Source organism: Scomber japonicus, chromosome 21 (assembly GCF_027409825.1).
Source record: "Scomber japonicus isolate fScoJap1 chromosome 21, fScoJap1.pri, whole genome shotgun sequence".
NCBI classification, from domain to species: Eukaryota; Metazoa; Chordata; class Actinopteri; order Scombriformes; family Scombridae; genus Scomber; species Scomber japonicus.
Window position 1 is genome coordinate 23,731,342 of NC_070598.1, and position 13,778 is coordinate 23,745,119.

Sequence of the window (13,778 nt, forward strand, 5' to 3'; positions counted from 1 at the left end):
TCCTTCTTCTTTGCCTCTCTGTGTTTACAGCTGTGTCATGCTATATCAAGAGGTCATGTGCCTCTGCTGGCCCTTCGTTTACTTTACATTTATCTTTATGGACTTTATTGGTGCCAGAAAAATATATAATTTCCAACATGACATGCCAACACTACTGTATGTTTCTGTCCAAACTGCTTGAGACGTGTAGTGTGTATCCTTTTACATTTTTTCTCTATAAAATGTATAATAATGGCTTATTTATCACTGCTACATGAAATTACATCCATCTCATTATCTACTGCAACTCAGTTAATTATAGTCCTTTCAAGTAATTATAATGTATTTTATCTTTGACTTTGACAGTGTACTCAAAATAGTATATAATAACTGTTTGTGGATAATATTATTATAATTATAATAATTATTTCCATTTGGACTTATCGCACAATCTATATTTCACATGGAATCAACTGATGTCTTCTCACATTACAGTGGATACAGCACACAGTCAGTCATACTGCATCACACACTTCATACCAGACTGCTGGACTGCTAATATTTTCTTCCTTTGCAGGCATGCCTCTTCAATGCAGCATATGTACCATGTGACCATCAATTGATGCACATGATATCTAACGGGATGGTTTTTTTTTTGTTGCTGTCTTGAACATCATTAGCGGCTGTGATGTTATGTCTGTCCATTGCTGAATGTCTCTGTTCTCCATGTTTGTGTGTAGAGTTCACAATGTCTTTGTTTCTCTGTGTTCCTTCTTGTTTGTCCATTTGCTCAATAATTCATATTTTTATCTGAAAAAGATGAATTATGATAATGATAACCCCCCCCCCCCTCCTCCTCTAACATAACTGCACACTTAATGCCATACTTGACTTACACCTGCTGCATTCACTGCCTCTGTTTTTTTGTTCTGTGGTTTGTAACACGGCATCCCTCTCCTCCCCCTTCCCTCAGGTTTTGGTCTGCTTTGGGTTGACTGGTCATTATGCTGATGCAGCTCTGTAGTATCAAGGTCAGTGCCCCCCCCCCCTCACCCGCCATCATGACCACCCAGCACCTGCCCCATTTGCCTGCTTTGTCTGTAAGATTCAACCATTACTGGGAGGGCTGGTGTCAGTCCCAATATATATATATGTATGTATATATATATATATATAGCATATTTAATACATTCAATATCTTCAAATCATGCTCATGCCAAAATGTAAACTGATTATACCAAACCTTTTTTTCACAAAGAACAATATTTTTTAAATCTCTTAGAAAACCACCATATTGTTATAACTCCAGGCGTAACGATACTGCAGTTCCAATAATATTCATATCACATGGTGACACAAGCAAGCACATGAAAATTTGGCTTTGCATGCAGTTAACCTTTCCTCATCACTAACTGCACGCACATAGTGCTTCAGCATTTCGACCGATCCGTCGAGGCTCGCTGAGCCCTGTGCCCTGAAGCTCCTTTCTAACTGGAGCATTCTCTGATCTGATCTGAGATCCCAGGATGGGAAAACTCTCCCTCACATTTGGACTGGCGGGTAATGATGCTGCATCTTGCGGTGATCACAGAATCCGTGATGAGCAGACACTGAACTCTTAGTGTGTCCTGTCACACCTTTTAAAAGAAGTTCTGAAAGGTTCATGTTCACAGGTTAATTTACACAGGTCTTGAACAGTGTACTCTAAATAGGATTAATGACAAAGTATGTGGATTTTGTTGGGACTGAACTACAACTCAAAGTTGTAATCATTAAAAATCCACTCCTCACATGTATTAAGACATATACAAATACTTTGCTTACAACAATAATGTGTCTGATATGTTTTTCTACAACATTAAAATCCTTGAAATGACATCTACCCATTTTCCCTCATTAAAAATTCCAGAATTACTGACTATGCAAATATATTAGTATGAATATAGATGTTTAACTGCAGGACGCCAGATATCTCCTACTTCACTTCATTGTAAAGTCCATTCTCAGTGTTTGTACACTGGAGGGTTCAAGTTTCCACATCACACCTGTGTTGAATATTAGAGCAGGATTGTCTTCCAAGCTATTAATCATGCATGTAGACCCACACCCCTTAAAATCAGATTTTCAGTGAGCGCAGAGAAACGTTCTACTTCCAGCAGATGAATGTAAAAACAAACTCTGCAAATACATCAAGACTTTCAAATGGGAACAAAGAAGACAAACATATTTTTGAGTGGTTTCACTGACACATGTATCAACCACTCAGGGCGTCAGAAATGCAAACGATGAAGAGCAGCTCTCATCTGTTTACAGTGAAGCTAAACAAACTGTGGCCTGAGATTATTCATTGTGTAACATTGTTTTAATAAAGACAAAGAAAAATAGTCAGCAGTGACCTCCAGCTGTGACTGTTCAGCCAAATATGACAACTTGGCTTGCACTATGGACAGGCCAGCTTTTGTCTTCTGCATCACGTCCAGTACACCCATGCATCTTTTCCATTGAATCCCTTGTTGCAAGGGTACGCAAAACACCTTTTTCACTGCATTTTGACTCGTCATAGTAGGAAACAAATGTGTTGCTTCTATTCAGGTGATATTGTGACAGCGGGCCAGTTTGCACAATACCAAGACCCTTAAACTAAAGAAATGCAGGCTTCTCATTTTTAGCAGATGAACATAGATTATGTCTCTTAGTCTTATGACTCTCCAGCTGCCTTTTTAATGTATTAAATGCTTTTAGTGGCTATAATGCCAAAAGACTACATGTCCCATGAGGATGAGGACTAACTCTTTTGTTTGACAAATGTAACACTATCTTGGGTTACTGTTGGCTGTGAAGTATAAACTTCCTCCAAGCCAATAAAAATCGGGAAGAAGGTGCTCTAAACTTTATAGTGGCATCTTGGCTCTTAGCTTTTGTATTACTAGTTTAGAAAAGATAAAAACAATAAAGTCACAATCCTTCAAACTCTTTAAATTGCATGTATCTGTCTACTACTTGTCAGGCCTGCTGTACCTAGTTATCAGTACTAAGTTAGTAATAGACAGTCACTGCTTTGGTCAGAGTTCGTGGTGGAAAAGGTATGCTTCACTGAAAACAATGAAAATATAGAGAGAGAGACATCTATAAGAGCTGTACATGTAATGTCATCTACCATAGAGAGGAAAACTCAGGTGCTTTCTTGTTTGATTTTCTTTATTTCCAAAACCTTCTGGGGTGTCTTGCGTTGCAGAATTTGTACCAGAATCGGTTCCTGGGTCTGGCGGCCATGGCCTCCCCGACCCGAAGCAGCCAGACCCGCCAGCGCTGTAAGGATCGTCACAGCTACGGTCCGGACACCTACGCTGTCAACGGTCTGAACCAGGAGGCCTTCATGCTGGGACTGTCACGGTCCACCAGTGACACCGATCTGGTTTCCCCGGACGCTCGCTCCACCCTCACCATCAGCTCCTCTCACTACACCATAGGCCAGTCTGAAGACCTGGTGATCACATGGGACATCAAGGAGGAGGTAGATGCTGGGGACTGGATTGGAATGTATCTTGTAGGTAAGTGAGACGTGACAACATTAAAAAAAGGGGGTTGATTGAACTATATTTAATGACACCAGCCTTAAAAGCGTTTGGCCACAGTTTGTTTCATTCTTCAATGAGGGGCGACTTGTTGTAATGTCTAAAAATCTAATAATGATGCATAATACATTAAAAGAAATGATATAAACTGATAACATAATAGCATGCCTGTAATGTATGTTGGTATTACATTATGAGCTGAAATCTTAGAAGTTGATTCCTCAAAATATGGACAAATGAAACCAAAACTATCAAGGTGTCTAAATACTAGTAAAGGTAAATTTAAGAAATATATGTTTAATATACTTTGTGTGGGCCATTTATGTATTGGGAACCCAATTGTGCCAATTCTGAGACTCTTTACCCAACTAGCTGTTATCTTAATCCAAAATCCAAAACATCGTCCCTCACTGGCTTTCCACTCACCCACTCAACAGTACAGTACAGTTGTATTGTTTACAAGCCCTGGTTAAGATTGAATGAGATATTGTGTTGAAGTCATTTGAGGTTCAGGCCCCTGAAAGCATTGGTACCCCATTGACATATCTGGATTTAGAGAATCAAATGCAGATTATGCTACTGAGAATAATGAGTCACGAAATATAAAAATATACTTCTTCAAAAGAAAAGAAGAGTGTTGAAGTCGCAGTGTGTCTCCATTCCTTTCATCTCTCTCCCCAGATGAGGCTTTGTCTGAGAACTTTCTGGACTATAAGAACCGAGGAATCAACGGATCTCACAAGGGACAGATAGTTTGGAAAATCGACTGCAGCTCCCACCTCACCGACTGTAAGTAACAAAAAAAATATTCCCAAGAAAACTTACCCTGAGGAAATGAGTTTCTCATTAAAATCAGCTCAAGTTAAGGTCTTCCATAAACAGCCTGTATTGTACTGTTCAATGAATTTGTACCACTTCATCCAAGTTGTATTAGCTGTTATATTATTTTTGGCAATTTCTCTTTGGAATTCTGCTTCTTCAGTTTTTCAGCCAGGTTCTATGTGCAGTCTATCACGTCAGTGTTGGCCGAATCATGAGCCATTATAATCTAACCATCTGGGTATTATTCCTATAGGTTGCACTGATGAAATAAAACATCATTGATCTGATGCAGCCTGGATGCAAAAAAACAGTACTCAAATACTTTGTCAGTAATAAAGAGTCTTATTTTAAACAAAGAGCTGTAAACATGAAGTCATATGGACTGACGGGTAACTCATTCATTGGACAGCTTTAGTGATGTCATCCTGCATCATCAGTACTGAAGTAACCTACGAGGAAAATCTAATTCTCATGCTGCACTTTGCTGAACCTGATATCTGTAGTCATCACTACTTGGGATAATTTGAATTTAAAAAAAATCATAATCACATGACGTTGTTATATTCTGTATGATTGTAAGCCTGTGCTGTATCTGGAAAAGCCAGAGGACTGCTTACAGAGACACGTCATTAGTAAAGAGAGGAAAAGAGAATAGGTGCGAGGAGACAGTTGCAAACAGTGCATAACTGTTGTGTTTAGGGACATGGGGAATTGTGTGTGTGTGTGAGAGAGAGACTACGTGGCTGCACACAGAATACATTTATCAGCGTGAAGCCGCCCAGGTGTTTCCACTTTAGTAACACCAACCTCTATTTCAGAGGTGGAAGTGGCTTTTTCAGCAGCTTTAGGCTTTATAGGACTGAAGCTGTTATGTTAAACTGTTCCAAGTATTCACCCCCCCCCCCCCACCCAAAAAAAAAAAAAATCTTGTCAGCATGGAAAAGCATGTGAAAAACTATTTGATATTAAAACCAATACTAGCCACAAAGACATCATTACCATTATAATACTACTGCTACTAATACAAATACATTTCCTTGCGTACTTTCTTTTTATTCAGTGGGGTTTTACTCACAGAAAGTCTTACATCCTAATCACATTTACACAGTTATACACACTCACATCTGGAAGCTGCCCAGTACAACCACAGTCTGATCTGCTGCCACTGAGCAGCTGCAGTGGAGCAGATGGGGTTAAGGTCTTTGCTCAAGGGCGTTATTTGTTGATAAAGATAGTGTTGATGTGTGTGGTGTAGTTCTTCCAATAAAAATGACCTTTTAATGATTAAAAACAGAGTTAACCATGCTGCAGTGATGCATCACAGCAAATGTTCAAACCGTGGATAATATACTGTATAATTACTTTATTTTGTAACCAGCATTTAATAGTTCCGACTGTGTTTTTATGAGGATTTTCTATGCACTTGTTTTTTGTTCTCAGTTTATTGCTTTCATAATGCGAGTGTTATTAAACCATTTAACGCTGAGAAAATAGAAATGGTGGCTATATTTCTTCTCCCTCTCTGTTACACCCTTTTAAAACTTTTGTACATTCAGTCATTCGTATGCAGTGTAGCTGTGTGTGTGTGTGTGTGTGTGTGTGTGTGTGTGTGTGTGTGTCCTCTCTTCTTATCAAAGCATCTGAGTGGCTCCGGCCAAACAAGCAGAGAAACACGGAGCTTTACTATGACCTTAATCTCTCTGTGTCCCCTAAAGCATTTAGCTGTTTTTTTGCTCTACTTCCCCAATTTTCTAAGAGTGTGGAGTCCCAGAAATGATAAATGTCACCAATGGACTATCACTGATTACAAATGACTGAAGTAATACATATATATATATATATATATATATATATATAGATCATAAAGAGGGATTAGATTGTTTTCTTTGCTTCTTGATTAAATAAATAAAAGCACTAGCTCAAAACTGAAACTCACCATTACAGAATAATGTGATTTCATTTAGTTCCATAAGTGATTCAATAGCCTCTGAGGACAAGACAACATTGAAATAATTACCTCTGTTTTTCTTCTTTTTTCCCCTTTCTTTTTTTCTCTGTGATACTGCACACATGCTTGTTCTCATCACTGACCACATGGGACATAAGGCAGGAAGTCATTGCTAGAGACTGATTCAGAAAAATTACAAATAGGTTAATCTTTGGAAATAATGTAGCATTGTAGCATCATCACCATCAACCATCAGCATGTTGTTGTTTTAAGGGTACATTTTAAAAAGGTGGTGGTGTAAGATTCAGTGCTGATTAAAGGAAACTAACTAGAAATTTTGTCTTTCATCATTGCCACCACCCCTCCCCTCCCCTCCCCTCCCCTCCCTCCCCTCCCATCCCATCCCATCCTACCCATATCTCGTCCTCAGCTGAGACCCAGGTCTGCTTCAGGTACTACCACGGTGTCACCGGAGCACTGAGGGCAACTACACCCAGCGTAACCATCAAGAAGGGTGCTGCACCTGTGAGTCTCTCCGCACCTCATGACTTTAACATGTGTTACCAACAGTAGCATCCTGGTTACCGGTCTTACATAATGTTTATAACGGGGGTGTGCCTGTGGGTGGTGCAGGGGTAAAAGCACTCATTTACCACAGCGGAGACCTGGGGCTTCCTGGCAGTAATTCTTCCAGCTTGGCCAGGCGGCCCATTGAACACAATTTTGCTGTTTTGCCAGCGCTAGATCATGTCCTTCTCTTTGCAGTAGATGCTGGTACTGGTTGGTCTGTGTGTGGGGGATAGGGTTAACCTCTGTGACTGTAATTCACTTGTTGTCAAGCTCCAATGCACAACTATATGCGTCATTAGTTCACTTATTTCCTCTCTACACTGCCCAGAAGAATACATTCATCTAGTGGTATACAGATCAGAACCTTCAGTGGGTTCAGGGTTGCTATATAGAGTTGTTGTTTTGTCTGGAGGTACAGAAGTACTAGAAGTATATAGGAAGTATAGTTACCTAGGGTGGACAGTTCAGTTCAATGGGACATTTCTTTATTCACAATCAATGCAGTCTTAAACTGTGCCGATGCACAGGTATGTAACCTTGTGAGCATTTGAAGAGCGGGCAATCATCTGCATAAAAGCTCCTTTTACAATCCCAATAGAATGGAATATCTATTGTTTGGCTGTTTTTTGGTTTGGTGCTTTATGTTTCTATTTTATGTTACTATTATTATCCAATTTGTGGAGACAGTCAGCATCACTAACAATGAAGTTGTGGAGCACCATGTGAAGGTTGTTGTTTTTATTTACCATTGTGACTTTGGTCACAACCATACGTCGACCATACAGGATATCTCCTTTCATTTTAGGTGAGCCTTAACCCCAACTGTTAAATCAGTCAGTGAAGCTTCAACTTATTATATCAATCACCTTGGCTTAATGCAGTTCTTGTCCAGCCTTTTATCTAGCTATGCAGACTTAATTTCAACCACTACTCCACTACCCCATCATACCCCCACCCACTGTGTTTAAGTAAAATGTGTGAGGTTTTATTTTTCTAAGGTTAATGTCAGCAGAATTTTCTCTTATACACAGCATATATTCAACTGCAAAGGATGAGTCTGGCAACTTTCCATATTCTTCTCATTGTCAACACATCTCGTGTGCGGAGCCAAAGCAGCAATTAACTGATCTATTGATAAGTATTGTGTATGTGTATGTATATGTAACCGAGGCAGCTTATTCCTCTGTGCTATAGACCTCCAATTTGGTCCTTTGGTCCACTTGAAAGAAATGGCTCCAACAACTGATACCAGTGGGGTTGAGCATAGCTTAGCGGGTAGCGCTCCCGCCCCATGTGTTGAGGCTACAGTCCTCGTTGACCCCAGTTCGAATCCCGAGCCGAGCGGTCTTATCCTGGGTGTCATTCCCCCTCTCTCTGCCTGTTTCCTGTCTATCTCCACTGTCCTGTACATTAAAGGCAAAAAAAGCCAGTGAACGTATTGCCATGGAACCTACCGATGAGAACTCATTTGTGACACTGTAAGCCATAGATAGACAAGGATTTGCACTGGATTCGCAGTAAAGATTATGATACAATTTCATGAAAGATTAATTGAATACCAAACAACAACAAATACACTGTAAGATTGATTTTTACATTGTTCTTTATTGAACGATTGCGGAAAGCATCTCTCTGCCGTGCGCACAAATACAAACACACGCAAGTGTGCACACATGCCAAACATAGTCAAAACTGTAATATCTGCTATAACATCAGATCTGAGAGCTTACATTTTAGTGAACTGATCTTTGATCACTTGTTTAAATTGAAGTAATAGATCATAGAATATACTGTAGGTAACAATTATATTTCAATAAAACGTATATGTTTAAATTGAAGAAGCGCAGAGCATATAATGATATTTAACCAAACTAGTAGCCTACGGCTGTGATGACTCTCACAGATCGAGAGGTGAATTAATCTTCTGATCACAATTTAACTTTAGCGTCACAAAGCTATTAAACACATCTGTGTAGGTTATTATTGATTGAGCACAACCATAATGTTGATTCGGAGTGACACCCAACTGTGTTAGGTTTGATCTGAAGAGATTGTGGAAAAACGGCACCATCAAGCTTCAGCTCTCTCCTGTTGCCATGGAGATTCAAAACACAGCAGAGAGTCAGCCAGAGTCGCATAGCGATATTAATAACAGTTTTATTTTAAAGTTTGTCTTTTTCTTTTTTCACATAAAAACATTCATTATCATAAATAGGCAAGTGAAAGTTCCTAAGTGAGAAATATGTGTTTTTTCTTTTTGACCCGCCCCGCCCGCACCCGCAATTTAAAAAAAAAAACTGAACCCGAACCCGCCCGACCCGCGGATAAACCCGCGGATATCCGTGGGTCACAGGTCGACCCGCGCATCACTGGTTCCTAGTAAGGCAGACGCCAAAGCACATGCATTGGAACATGGTTTAATTTACAGAACTTTGCTAGCTTGTTGTCCTACATATCACAACCTCTTGACTGTACTGAAGTCTATTGCCAAATTGAAAATGTAGCTCAACAAGCTAGCTTTCCAGCAAAGTGACTTCTACTGTACACAGAACTACTCTCCTGAGAATGAAAACCATTAGTCTTTGGAGCCCTTTCTACACAAACCATGGTAACCACTCTCTTCAGGGATGAAAGTACATATCACGCAGTGCAGCGATGTGACTCAGTGACATGTTTTTGATAGTTATTGAAAAAATAATGGACGTCTATAGTCTAGATTAATAAGATATATCAGGCTTTGGATACATACACAATACTTGTTAGTAGATCAGTTCATTGTTGGTTTGAGTCTGAACACGAGATTTATTGACAATAAGAAAAATATAGAATATCACCAGCCTTATTTTCTAAAGGTTTGTGGATAGCAAAGACACACTACACTACTTGCAACTACATAGGATCAATCACAAAACAAGAATCTATATGGCATTTAGTACTTTATATCTTCTGTAACAAAGGGGGGAAGCCTGGTGGTTTGTCCCTTTGAGAATTTTGATTCAGTATGCCTCTCATTGCTTGAAGCGTCTGGCTCTTTCACAACCTTTGATGTACAGACCTGGCCTGCCAGATAGTGCCTGGCCATTGGATAAGCAGGTGAGAAGTGCATAACAGTGCTCAAAAACCCTGGGAAGTTGTCACATAAAGATTTGAGCAGTATCACAGTATATCAGTATATCAGCATCGCCACTGCCCTTCTAAAGCCTATATCAGTCAGACTGTGGTGTCACAAGGGTGTCCATCTGGGCGATTGAATTTCCATGTTTGCCTTTCCATTCTGCTGCTGTGGGCCCCTGGAAATGCTGATGGGTCTAGAACTTGATCTGTTCTTACTTCCTGAGGACAAAGGAATAAAAATAACTGCTATAGAAAGAGAGATGGGGAGGGAAGAGAGTAGGAGTGATAACAGAGGAGAAGCCAGTCCAGGTAAATCATTCAGCTTTTTGGAGGCGAGAGGTATAAAGCACTGTGTCAAACCGCTGGAGTCCGACGGAGAAGGTGGAGAAAATAACCAAAGAGGAGATGGACAGACAGGAACGAAGTGGAGCAGATTTGTCTGGATTGACAGTTGTCTACTCAAGCAAGTCAGAGCTGTCAGACGCTGCAGACAGAGAAGACACAGCATTTATTTGTGTATGTATGTGATGGACGGCATGTGTCTCCAGCTGGGACTGCTGTCTCCCAGTCATCCTAAGAGGAGGAGCGGGAGGAGGACGAGGCTCAGCTGGATAGCCTGGGTAAACATGTAGTCACTCTTGTCATGTCTTTCTCTTGAGTCACATACGTATAAACATGTGAAAACCTTTTCTTTCTACTTTTTTCTTCAAGTTATTTTGCAGAAGTAGCATGAGACATTTGGGTCTGTCAACTGTCCGTTAATATAAAATACATTCTGTAGGTTTTCTACCATAATTAAGTCAATGAAACAGCGTGGAAAGGATAAATAGGTCTTTGGTTTGATGTTAAATTAATATATTCTGAAAGTTGTTTCAGTATAAACTAAGACCAGAGTCATGCTAGTGGCTTTGAGAGGTTGTTACTAGGCACAGTGCTGCTTTGCTAACGTCAGCATGCTAACACGCTCACAGTGACAATATTTACTTGCTAATGTTTAGCAGATAATGCTTACCATGCTAACATTTGCTAATTTGCACTAACCATGCTGAGGGGAATGTAAGTTGTTTTGCTAGTATTTAGTCAATAAACAAAGAGTAGGACATATTGAATTTCTGGCCTGATGACAGAGGTCGAAGAAGATCATTAGGATTCAACTGTAAACAATGGTTGACCAACAGACTGACACTGCTATCCCCAGAACAATGCTACTAGAATGGCTAAAAGGGAAATGACTTGATTATGATGTCTTCATAGGTTGAACGAGATGTCAGACTAAAAAAAGATATATGTTATATATCAACATACAAGGAATACAAGATTGTAAAGTTGTTACGAAATACTGCTGGTGTGTAAAATATATTGTGATAAATAATCTGAAATATTCAGGATGTTTGCAATGGGCACAAATATTTTCATGTTTGCATGCTATAGCATTACAGGAAACATGTTTAGGCATAGAAAAAGGAAAATAATGTGATTATCAGAGTTGTGAATAAGGCATTTGTTGAGGCAGGGTATATGACAGAAGGAGCAATTTTAGCAGTAAATGTATAATTGTTGTCATGAATCAACTATAACATAAAATCCTGTGCATAAATTTCACACAGTAATAATTCAAGGTTTTGTGTTGTATTTTGTTTTTCTTGCTTGTCAGCAGCGGGGGAGTGGAAATTAATTTAGCTTTTTATGCTGCGTAAGAAAATTAAAAGAACATATGGGGTTCATCCACTGCTGGCGAGACGATGAAAGGATGGGGACTTTCACCAACTGGCCTTGTATTTGAGAAACAATGTTAATGCATTCATTTGTTTACGAAGCCACTGAATCTTTGAGGATAAACATAACTTTCCTGTTGTGTCAGTCACCTTAATCTGAACAAATGTGTGTTTCCCAATGATGTGAGCCTGTGGTGATAATTCACTTAAGAGATTTAGAAATGGTCACAAACTCATGCTTCTGCCTTGCCCTAAATTCCTGCCATTAGACAGATACCCGTTAATCAAATGCTTGTTTTTGACAAACTTGGAAAGAACCAACAGAACTTAAAGCTTTTTTCAATGCATGAAATTGCATCTTTGATGGTCAAGAAGAAAATGTACATATACAAGGAAAGGATTTACCTATCTTGTTGGTATTATGGTGTGTGTCTTTGATGTAAATTTGGACTTGGGCTGGAACTACCTTAAATGTAAAAAATACACCATGAACTCGTCAGACTCCAACTATTACAGCATAGTTCAGCTCGTAAATACCAATTAGATACTTGTTGTTGTGATAGATTTCTCCAAATGGCTTATGCTCTTAAATGTCAGAAATACCTCATGGTTCTATTGCTAAAGAGGATGTATGCATCACCATAGACCCATCACTACTGCTGAGAGAGCCACGTTAAATAATAGCACTTCACACACCACCCCCACCAGACCTTTCCTCCACACTGAGCTGACATGACCTCCCCTACCCTGCCCTGTGTCCCTGTTCAACAACACTAACTGAGTTAGTTTGCTTTAGCGTCTCTGTCTTAAAAGGCATTGGGGTGTACTAAAATAACCTAAACACTCACACTGCGGTCGGAGCCTTTGTGTATCTGACCTGTAATCAGATGTGGATCCACTTTGCAAGTGTGGGCTGTCTCTTTCAGGCTTGTCAAGGTTGTGGAGAGGGGTGCTTTTGTTGTGTAAAATCTATCTCCTCTTACATCATTTAAGAGTCTTGCAATACTTAAATGATTCCTATAAGTGATACCGTTCCCGTTATATTTTTAAAGCGTCTGAGTATTTCCTCTGTCTTCACTTTCTCTCGATAGATTGGTCGATTATATAAAGTGGACTGCAGATGGATGAAGTTGTCATGTGGTTTATCTGTGAGATTAGAATCATTGAGGAGACCTACGCTGGCACTTTTCTCCATGACTGTACTCAGCAAGGCAGATTAGCATCTCATTAGAATGAATTGGTCCAAACATCTGTCATTCCCTTTATCCCTTTATCTTGTTGTTTTCACTGGCGTGTTGTGTTTCCAGTCAGTTGCATAAGCATTCAGAGCTCATTTGGAGCTTTTGTAAAGAAATGCTGCAGGAAGACTGACACACTGGCTGTTTGTACTTTCTCCACTTCCCGACTTAACTTCCTGTAGTCTTATTACTTTTGCATTGATGGTCAACCAAACTGGCAGTGTTTTCTAAGATGATAGTATATTCTTAGTCACTGTGAAATCAGAAATATCAAAATACACAAATACTACATGTTTATATGTATATTAGATGTCCCCAGTCCATACTTTCTGATAATTTTGGAGGACCCCTAATTTCTTCTAAGCACCAGTGTCTCAAACAAACAGGAGTTCTTGCATCTAAGTAGGGTTGAACATGAGCTGTACAATGCTTTGAGATACATGCTTACTCGGGCTAACTAATGATTTTCATTATTGATTAATCTGTTGATTATTTTCTCTGTTAGTATTAGTAGTTTGGTCTAAGTCTAAATGGTGAAAATGTAAAAAAAAAATGTGTTGTTTCCCAAAGCCCAATATTCAACCTTAAATGTGTCCCAACCAACCATCTCGATCTCACAAGTATCAGTTTACTATCATAAAGGACTAAAGACACACAAAACTATTCACATTTAAAGACTCGCAGCAGGAACATTTTGGCAATTTTTTTAAAAAAAAGGACAAGAAAAAAAGACTCGCAACGCCTTGGTATCTGAGTGGTTATCATGCAGCGTCCTTGGTTCACAACACAGCAGTATTCATACCCTCCTCTATACTTT

The 13,778-nt window shown here is 39.5% G+C and overlaps 1 protein-coding gene across 1 annotated transcript in view; it reads left to right on the forward strand.

Annotated features, from left to right (window-relative positions):
- The first annotated feature begins 983 nt into the window (after positions 1–983).
- Positions 984–13,778, forward strand: part of LOC128382244 (E3 ubiquitin-protein ligase HECW1) — a 67,072-nt gene continuing 54,277 nt past the window's right edge. Inside the window, exons 1-4 of the mRNA XM_053342235.1 lie at positions 984–1,010; positions 3,215–3,530; positions 4,236–4,343; positions 6,755–6,849. Coding sequence (XP_053198210.1) covers positions 984–1,010; positions 3,215–3,530; positions 4,236–4,343; positions 6,755–6,849 — 546 coding nt within the window. The remainder of the gene's footprint in view (positions 1,011–3,214; positions 3,531–4,235; positions 4,344–6,754; positions 6,850–13,778) is intronic.